The following is a 9,716-nucleotide window of genomic DNA, read 5'->3' on the forward strand; positions in this document are numbered from 1 at the left end:
AGACCCTGCATCGCCAGCTGGCACAGTACCCAGCTCAGAGGCCGCCGCTGCCCTCCAGCACCATAACCAGCTCAGAGCGCGCCACGGCTCCCCGCCACTGCGCTGGGATGCCACACTGGGTCGCGCTGCTGTGGCCGCCGCCGCCACCTGCAGCACCACCAACTCACGGCCAGCGCGTTCTGCGGAGAACATGGCCCGAGGTTTTACGACCTTCACGGCAGCAGTTGACGCGTGGTACGCTACGATCTCCTCCTACGACTTGAGCCATCCTGGGCCCCAGGCGTCGGCACCAAAGGCGGCACTATTCGCCAACATCGTATGGCGCACCACGACGGGCGTTGGATGCGCCGTCAACCGCGGCTGCACGAGGCCATTCTACGTCTGCATCTACCTGCCCTCTGCGAGTGAGCGGCTCTTCCAAGTGTCAACCGGCTGTTTTGTGGCAGGGATGCAGATGTGATTGCAAAGTTGCACATCAACATTCACAAGCAACCAAGTGTTGCGCACAACTGGCTATTGCAAACTGCAAGCCCATCAAATACAACAGCTTGTTTTGTGATCGGGGGGACCCACTAGATCCCGCACCCCTGCTCAAGTACGCCTTGACCAACCCTTCACCCCCCACCTGCACCCCGCCACTTTGGCAGCCTCCAACCCCCAGGCCTGGGCGGCCAACGTCCGCCCCGCCATCGCCGCCGTCGCCAAGCCCGAGCAGCCGCCCACCGGGGAGCCCCTATCCGCCCTCGACGCCCATAACGCCCTGCGCGCAAGACACGGCGCGGCCCCGCTGCGCTGGGACGCCGGGCTCGCGGCGTCGGCGGGCGCGTGGGCCGCTGAATGCAGCGGCGGGCTGTCAGGCGCGGAGGGCGTCGGCGAGAGCATCGCGCGGGGCGACGCCAGCTTTGCGGCTGTGGTCGAGGGCTGGTATGATGAGGTGAGCGCGCAGCAGGCCGTCAGCTGCAAGGTGGAGATCTGCTTGTCATTTCTTGATGAGTCCAATATGAGTACCCACGCGAGTGTGCGAGCTCCAACAACTGACTCACTCTTGAGCGATGTCGTTGCGTGGACACCTAGCCACACACCTTGCAATCGCAACCGGAGCGATATCCACATTCCCTGTCATGCCGCTTGCACAGATGAAGCTCTACGACTTCAGCCGCCCGGGCTGGCGCGCCTCCGCCGGCCGCTTCACGCAGCTCGTCTGGCGCGACACCACGACCGTCGGCTGCGCGGTCGCCGCCGGCTGCCCCTCCAAGACGTTTGTCTGCCGATACTCGCCGCCGGGCAACGTCATCGGCGGCGACTGGGCTACCGAAGTGCCTCGGCCGCTCACAAAGTCCGAGGTTGCGGCTGCGGCCCGTGCCCAGAGTGAGGACGCGCAGCCGCCACCAGAGCCGGTGGCCGACATAACCTTGAATGGCCGCTCCAAGAGGCCCGCGGCTGGCCCAGTCGTGGCCGCGGTGCCAGCGGTGGCGCCACGCCGGTGCGACGACGCGGCCGCTGCCGCGCGCCTCGCCTTGGACCGTACCAACGTTTACAGGACTATGCATCAGGTGCGGGCTGTTGATGTCCATGGCGGCCGCGCTGTGTCTGTTGCGAAGCTGCACTGGCAGGCGGCGCGCGATGATCGCAGCTTGCTTGCGACGCCCGGAAGCCTGCGCGCGGCGCATCTGCTGCCTGTGTGCTGCAATCCCGCCACTTTTGGTAGCCCACTCCTCCTGCATGTCATCATTGAACTGACAAAAACTACCGTGCTTGCAGGTGGCGCCCGTCACTTGGGACGATGATCTTGCGGCCAACGCAGCCGCGGTGGCGGACGGCTGCGGCGGCAGCCCAGGTTCCTCCAAGGCGTACGGCGAGAACGTGGCGAGAGGCTATGACCTCAGCGACTTTGGCGCCGCCGTCGATAAGTGGTACTCGGAGGTGAGGGGCCGCCAGCTCGCACTGCCTGGGACTGTTCGTTCCTTATGAATATCAGCACCCTACAATCTACCAGCTGGGCGCAAGGGCGGGCTCCAAGGGGGCGGGAGGGCTGGATATTGGCCACCTGTGCTGCATCCGGGGTAATAATCCGCCTGCTGCTTGCCACCCCCTTGTACCGCTGTAGTGTTTGCACCCTTTCACGCACAATGCATATCACGGTGTCTGCGCCATACTTCTCTCACACACATGAGTGCGCACGCGCACACTCACCCACACGCACACATGCATGCGCAAGCGCACACATACGCACACACGCACACACACATACACACACGCATGCACGCACGCGTGCGCGCGCACACACACACACACACACACACACACACACACACACACACACACACACACACGCACGCACGCACACACACACACAAACACACACACATACACACACACACACCAGGTGGTCCAGTACGACTTCTCAGACCCCGGCTGGAACGCAGACGCCGGGCACTTCACGCAGCTGGTGTGGAAGGACTCGTCCCGTATGGGGTGCGCCGTGAACCTGCGGTGCACGTGGCCGGTGTACGTCTGCCAGTATATCAGGCCTGGCAACGTCATCGGCGCCGATTGGGCGCAGCAGGTGCGGCGGGCCGGCGGCGAAGCCGGCCGCGCGGGGACGGGAGCTGGTAGGGCGCTACTGCAGATGGCGGCGTGCTTGCTTGGGAATGTGCGGGGGCGCGGCGCGGCGGCAATGTGATGTGTGCGGGCGCAGGCGCGACTACTTAGGCTCCAGCTGTGCACAACTCAGGCACCATATCCCTCTGCCTCTTCCCTGGCAGGTTCTCCCGGCCGTCGCCCCCACGCCGGCCGCCTCCGCGGCCATCGAGGAGTGGCAACCCGCCGCCGCGACGTCGCCCGCCCCCGCGGCTGCCGCAGCCCTGGTCCCGGCGCCTGCGCCTGCCGGCGCAGCAGGGAAGCGCAAGCGCACGACCCTGCCCCCCACCGCCGCCGTCGTGGTCAACCTGATGGACCCCGAGGTCAAAGCGGCGTTTGACCTGCAGAACGAGATGCGCGCCGCGCACGGCGCGCCCGCGCTGGCGTGGGACGCGTCGCTGGCGAATGACGCGATGTCGTGGCTGGCTGGCTGCCCGATGACTAAGAGCAAGGCGTGGAAGGATCGCGGGGAAAACATGGCCTGGGGTTACCCCGAGTTCAAGGATGGCATCAAGGCCTGGTACTCTGAGGTGCGTGGGGTCGGGTGGGGGGAGGCACGCGCGCGGCCCTGCCTGGCAGGCGGGGCCCGAGTGGGGTGCTGAGCAGCTGGGGGCTGGCTGGCGGGGGAGGTGCGTGATACGGTTCAGGTCTGCCGTTTGCGCGGCAGCTGCGTCTGCCGGTCATGTCAGCTAGCAGGATGCATAACAATCATGTCAAAAGAGGAACGTTTTTGAAGCCCTGCTGGCATGCAGAGCGGAGCAATGTGTGAGGTATTGTAACACCTCCCACTCTCAGGACGCATTGCAGGTGCAGATCTAGCTTGCGCTGGCAGGCCATGCCCACGGCCTTTTTGACCCTTTTCATCTGACCTCATTATATCCTCACAACACACCGCACCCTCAAACCCTCTGTGATCCCTCACTGCAGATCAAGCGCTACAACTTCAAGCACCCTGGATACAGCGCCCGCGCTGCCCATGCCACCCAGCTGCTGTGGCACGACACCCAGCGCGTCGGCTGTGCCGTCACGACCAACTGCAAGATCAAGACGTACATCTGTCAGTACCAGCCGCAGGGCAACATAAAGAAAGGCGCCGGCCTGCCCCAGCTGTGGGCGCACGAGGTCTTCCCCCTGGGAACACCTGCCGACAGCAGCGGCGGCGGCGGCGGTGGCGGCGCACGCAACCCGCCTGTCAGCCCGCCCCTGAGCCCCGAAGTGCCCCCCAACGGCGCTGGCTCGGGCGGCAACAGCGGCGGCGGGACCAGCACCCCCAGCGGCCCGGCCGCCCCTCCCTCAAGCACCCCCGGCCCCGCTGCACCGCCCCAAGTCACGCCGATACCCGGCGGTGGCGGCAACAGCCAGATTCCCATCCTGGGTCCCGACAATGGCAGCAACCACGAGGAAGACGACCCGACACCCGACCCTCTGGCTTCCGGCGCCGGCGGCGGCGTCGACGCGGCGACTGCACGGCAGCTGCTCGACCAGCAGAACGGCTACAGGGCCAGGCACGGAGTGGAGAACCTGAAGTGGGACGCCGGGCTGGCGGCCTCGGCGGCGGCGTTTGCGGCGGGGTGCCCGCTGGGGCACTCGGGGACCCGAGGGATTGGCGAGAACATTGCATGGTGAGTCACAGCCTGTCCGCCCCCGTTCCTGACTGGGATAAGGTCGTCAGGGTGGAAAGTCCTCAGTTCATAATACTTCGGACCACCTTCTGCCATTTAGTTGATGATGGACATTTCCTGGGAGCGCACCTCCAAACACCAAGCTGCATGACGATTTTGCCCACATGTTGCTCGGTCTGTACCGCAACTCGAACTCAAGCCAGGCAATTTGCTCCTCCCCGCCAACCTCGGCCGTCGCGCAGGGGCAACCCCGACTGGCGCGCGGCGATCCAGGCGTGGTACGACGAGGTGCAGTACGTTGACTGGTCAAACCTCGGCTGGCGCGAGTCCACTGGCCACTTCACGCAGCTCGTCTGGCGCGACACCACGGCCGTCGGCTGCGCGCTCAACGCGCAGTGCCCGCAGCCGACCTACATCTGCCAGTACGCCCCTGCCGGCAACATACTTGGGCAGGACTGGACCCAGCACGTCTTCCCCGTCGGCGGCTACAGGGCAGGCGGCGCCGGCAGCGCAGGCGCAGGCGCGGGTGGCGCGGCTGGCGGAGGCGGCGCCGCCACGGGCGGCAGCGCCCCGCCCTCGCCGCCGTCGTCGCCGCCGAGCACGGCCGGGGGCGGCAGCGGAGACGGAAATGTTGTGGACTCGAGCGGCGCCGGCAGCGGCGGCAGCGGCGGCAGCTCCGGCGCGCCCGCAGGGCTGAGCGCTGACCTGGCGGCCGTCCTGCAGCGCCACAACGAGCTGCGCGCCCGCCACGGCGCGGCGCCGCTGTCTTGGGACGCGCCGCTGGCGGCGCAGGCCCAGGGCTACGCAGACGGCTGCCCCAACGGGCACTCGGGCATGAGCGGTGTCGGCGAGAACCTTGCGTGGGGTTACTCATCATTTGAGGAGGCTGTCAACGCCTGGTACAATGAGGTGGGTCGGCTGGGCGCTGTGAGTTGGCGGGCAGCCAGCAGCTGAGGGGGGCTGATCAGGGACCTGCCTGTGGTTCGGGCGGGCTAGCCTGCACAATACCCTGACAAAGGGGACGATGAGGCTCCCCAAATGAGCAAGGCGAGATTCAGCAGAGAAGGGGCCTGCTCGTCTCCACCTGCCTTTCCCCCTTGGAAAGTACAACCTCACAATCCCCCTGTTTGCTAACCACCACCAGGTGAGCTCTTACGACTACAACGCCGCCACCTTCAGCGGCGCGACCGGCCACTTCACCCAGGTGGTCTGGAAAGGCACCACCAAGCTCGGCTGCGGGTCCAACCCGTCCTGCGGCATGAAGACGTACGTCTGCCAGTACACGCCCCCCGGCAACGTGATGGGGGAGTTTGCGGACAACGTGGGGCGCCCCACGTGACGCGGCCCGGCAGGCCGGCTGCTGCACAGCAAGGGCTGGTAGTATGTGGATGCGCCAGGACCAATAAGAGTTTATATTCGCGCACGAGCAACTGAGGACAAGCATGTAGCGAGGTTGGCACCATGTGGCTACCGCTCCGAGACGGTTTCTCATTCAATTTATCGCTCATGAGGATGCCAGCAGCCGGACTGCTGTCTGGGCCGCCTCGTCGCTGTTGCGCTGCGGCCTCTCCTTCACGCATCAACCCAGGGTTGACAGACCATTTCATAATTAATTGACCCAAGCCGCAGCCGGCACGCGCTGCGGCCCCAATCGGTGGGGTGCCACCCCAGTGAGAAGATCAATTGCACTGCACGCGCCAGGGCGCATTTTTGGATTTCGCTAGAACGCTTCCTGCAGGATGGAACCACCCACCAGGGTTTTGAACTATCATACTTTGGCCTCAAACCACTGGTTCGTCTATCAATTCAGCCCTAACCCCTCGGGCATATCATGCAGGGTTTTGCAGGCAGGGGGAGGCTGAATATGCACGGGTCACTAGTTGGCTGGTTGAATGATAGGTGTTGTGAAGCACGCCTGCCCCAGCCCTCATGGCCAGCCTCTAAGTGTCGCACCACGCCCTCCGGCGACAGCCGACTGCCCCAACTCAGTTCCGCAGGGAGGACATTACATTTTGCCAGGCTCAACATTGCATTTTGCCAGGTTCTTTGTGTAACCGACTCTCTCCTTTACATGAAGTTTTGAGAATGATAGCGCATGTTCAGGGGTGAGATGGTCTGATGAAGGGCATTCGGCCAGAACCCTGACAGAGGGGTTACTCACCTTTGCCGCCGACAAGCCTGCCGCAAATGAACACGCGCAGGCGAGGGCATAAGCAAACAAAAAGCGCAAATCAATGCTTATCAGCGCGCAAGAAAGGTTGTGCTGCGGGCAGCTGGCAGCGTCAAGCATCACGTGCAGCATGGACTGTCAAACCCACGTCACAGGAGGCGGTGCCTCCCATCACACTTTCTGGACCGGCGGTCTTCAAAACAGTGAGCTTGCGGTGTGTTCAGATTCAAAACTGCGCGGCAGCTGTGGTGCAGACAGCTCAAGGGGTGAGCTTCCGCGCTGACAATGGGCGCCTTGCGCTCCTCAAGTCGCATCCTGCAACAGCCGTTGCGGCTGCATAGCGCACGCACCACAGGTGGGCTTCTAAAGAGCAGCATAAAACAGAGCATGCATACGTTGGTCGAGCGGCCGGCTCGGCGCGCCGACGGGGCCCGAGCTGCTGCGCGCCGACAACCTCGGCGACGCATCACGGCCGCGCGAGCCGGATGACGGGGCCCGCAGGGCTGTCGCCCCGCGCCGCGGTGCCGCGCCCTATCAGGTCCCGCAGGTGGAACCTCACTCCCAGTGTGCTGCGGCGCAGCTTCAGCTTCAGCAGCTCCTTCTCAAGCGCCTCCCCAAACCTTGGCGAGAGGGGTTGAGAAGAGGGTGGGGTGATGGCAGCTGATTACTGGGGCCGCTTTGGGGGGTCCATTGACTTGACTGAAATTTATGCTTTAAATGATGGTGCAGCTCCTGGCCGTGCTCCAGATTGCTGTGGCGGGGACACTCGAGCGAATCTGGTGGGGCGCGCCGAGCGCTACACAGGTGCCAGCGACGCTGGGGCACAGCTGTTTGGACCGCTTATACCAAAAGCAGTGCACATGTAAGATTGTACGGGCAAATCGTGAGAGCATTCGCGTTTGCTCGCGCGCGCTTGTGTGTGTGTGTGTGTGTGTGTGTGTGTGTGTGTGCACGCGTGCGCACGCGGGTACACGTGTGTTGCTGTGAAAGTGTGTGCGCAAGTGCACACCCCACCTTTTCTTCGAGAGCGCCTGCGTCAGCTCCTGCCGCCCGTCCACGAGCCACCGCACGATCCGCCCCGCCCCGGGCACCGTGAACGTGAGCCGCCCCGGCACCAGGGAGTCGCGGCTCAGCAGCTCGGCCGCCAACAGGTGGGAGACATCTGCATCGCCCGACCGGGCGGTGGCGGCGGCCGCGGCGGCGGGGCCGGCGTGTTTGCCGGCGTGCGGGAGAGCTGCTGTCCGCCTGGCTCCGTCCGGCTGCTGTTGATGGTGATGCCGCTGCCCTCGCTGCCCTTGCTGCTGCTGCGGCGGCTGCTGCTGCTGCTGCTGCTGTTGCTGCTGCTGGGACAGCCGCCGGCCAGGGGCATCGCCACCGCCAGCGCTGCTGCTGTCATCGCGCCCTGCCAGCAGCTGCAGCAGCCGCTCCACGCTGATGCTCGCGTCCCGGCAGCGTGGCGCAACGCGGTCCCTGAATCGCCGCAGCGCCGCCGCTGCCGCCGCGGCCGCCGCGGGCGCGGTGACGACGGCGCGGGCGCCGGGGCCGGGCGCCGCCTGTTCCGCTGCCTCGACCCGCTGTCCCTCCAGCTGCCGCAGCTGCCCCTGCCGCGCTTCATCATCCTTGTGCGCAATGATTGATGATATCAGGGCCAAATAATCGCTCATTAGCAGCACGACATGTTCGTCTGCACCCGTCGCCAGGCGGAATGCGCGCGCGCGGCCGCGCGCCAGCAAGTCGTCTAGATCGCGATCTGCCGCCGTGCGATCTGAGACCACCGTGTAAATGTGGGCTTTGAGGACGAATGGAGGGAGCCCGCCCGCACCCCAGGCCGCTGACTGCTGCTGCTGCTGCTGCTGCTGCTGCTGTTGGGCTGCGGGAGGGCGACGTTGTTTGGCACACGCTGCAGCTGCGACCGCGCCGTAGAGTTCAGCCTTCAGTAGCATCACCGCCGCCTCGACGTCGCTCGGTACGTCAAGTTCGCCATCATTGTCACAGGCCCCCGCGTCGAGTTCGGGCCGGGGTGGTGTAATGGGCGGCACGACGATCGACGCCGCCGTGAGTGTGCCCGCTGGTGCTGCTACAGCTGCAGCTGCTCCCTGCTGTCCGGGACCTTGGAAATCGACTTTGCTGGTGATATCAAGAAGGCGCCGTTTTTTGGTAGGCTGGACGTCAGCCATTTTGATCCTGCAGACCGCCGCGCGCGAAGATCGCTGTTGTGATAATCGTATCTGAGTAGGTTGAAGGAGAGTCAATTCAGCTGTCCCTGTTTGGCTCATGACCCGCCTGGTTTTGCGGCTCCCAGCGGTAGCAGGTCGTGCTGGAGCTGCAGAGAGCATGACATGCGTGCCGTCGGGTTTTGCCACCGCCTCGGCTTCAACCTGACCTTGCGTCCATCCTCAAGGCTGCTGTGTGATAAATATAGCACTGAGTCGCTCAGAAGCTTGCATATGTGTATAAATGTGTCTCCTTTCAAGTGATGCATAAGCATTCAAGTGCGCTGCGACTGCATGACGCAGACGGCCCTTCACCACAGTGCTGATGACCCCAAAGCATCATGCCACAGCAAGGGGAGCGATGAATGATGAGATTTTACAACTTGACAGCATATGGTGCAACTCTGCAAAGTGGATACTGCTCCTCCTGCCCAGCGGCGAGGAGAAGACCACCGTGACGCTCGCCTCCCCTGCCAGGAGGCAGGTGGAGGTCCGGCGCTGCTGCGCAGCTATGGGCAGCGCGCGGCTCTTTTGCCTGGGGTGGCCCCACAGGAACCAGGCAGATCAACAACAAATCAATGCGAACATTCACGAAGACCTCTACGAATCCGCCACACACAACAAGACAGCCATCAGCAGGCCACGAGGCCACGCCCCCCACACACGTATATGCTCATCCACACCTGCATACACCCTCATCTCCACACGGCACACCTTGCCGCAGCTCAAGCAACAGTGCCTCCACCACGGCCTGCCCCGGTGCCGCCGCTGGCGTTAACGCCGCCTGTAATCCTCTGTGGCCGCGTGCGGGCCAGCGGCAGCACCTGAAACCCCAGCGACGGCGGCCGCAGCATCCCGTCGTCCCCTTCGTCGCCGCCGAAACCGCCGGAACCGCCGCCCTCGCTGTCGCCGCCGGGCCCCAGCCCGAGGTCCCCAATCAGCAGCAGCCCGCGCGCGGCGCTGCCGGCGCCGCCGGATTCGACGGTGAGGGCGTCTGGGTGCTGCGAAGCCGGGTCAGCGATGAGCATGCTGAGGTTCAGGTGCAGCCCCACCTCGAAGCGGTGGACCGCC

At 64.7% G+C, this 9,716-nt stretch overlaps 3 protein-coding genes across 3 annotated transcripts; 1 reads left to right on the plus strand and 2 right to left on the minus strand.

Moving 5' to 3' along the window:
* Positions 1-190: 190 nt before the first annotated feature.
* Positions 191-5,601, plus strand: MNEG_10404 (Protein PRY1; the record flags this gene model as incomplete). Its single annotated transcript, XM_014041122.1, has 9 exons — positions 191-404; positions 648-934; positions 1,137-1,553; positions 1,762-1,923; positions 2,387-2,566; positions 2,766-3,170; positions 3,568-4,262; positions 4,505-5,171; positions 5,407-5,601. 9 exons carry the CDS (start codon positions 191-193, stop codon positions 5,599-5,601), a joined length of 3,222 nt encoding a protein of 1,073 aa, XP_013896576.1.
* Positions 5,602-6,898: 1,297 nt separating this feature from the next.
* MNEG_10405 (hypothetical protein) lies at positions 6,899-8,609 on the minus strand (the record flags this gene model as incomplete). Its single annotated transcript, XM_014041123.1, has 2 exons — positions 6,899-7,052; positions 7,447-8,609. 2 exons carry the CDS (start codon positions 8,607-8,609, stop codon positions 6,899-6,901), a joined length of 1,317 nt encoding a protein of 438 aa, XP_013896577.1.
* A 761-nt stretch (positions 8,610-9,370) lies between these two features.
* Positions 9,371-9,673, minus strand: MNEG_10406 (hypothetical protein; the record flags this gene model as incomplete). The annotated part of the gene is made up of 1 exon (XM_014041124.1): positions 9,371-9,673. One exon carries the CDS (start codon positions 9,671-9,673, stop codon positions 9,371-9,373), a length of 303 nt encoding a protein of 100 aa, XP_013896578.1.
* Between the last annotated feature and the right edge of the window lie 43 nt (positions 9,674-9,716).

This window comes from Monoraphidium neglectum (assembly GCF_000611645.1).
Source record: "Monoraphidium neglectum strain SAG 48.87 unplaced genomic scaffold scaffold02301, whole genome shotgun sequence".
Lineage (NCBI taxonomy): Eukaryota > Viridiplantae > Chlorophyta > Chlorophyceae > Sphaeropleales > Selenastraceae > Monoraphidium > Monoraphidium neglectum.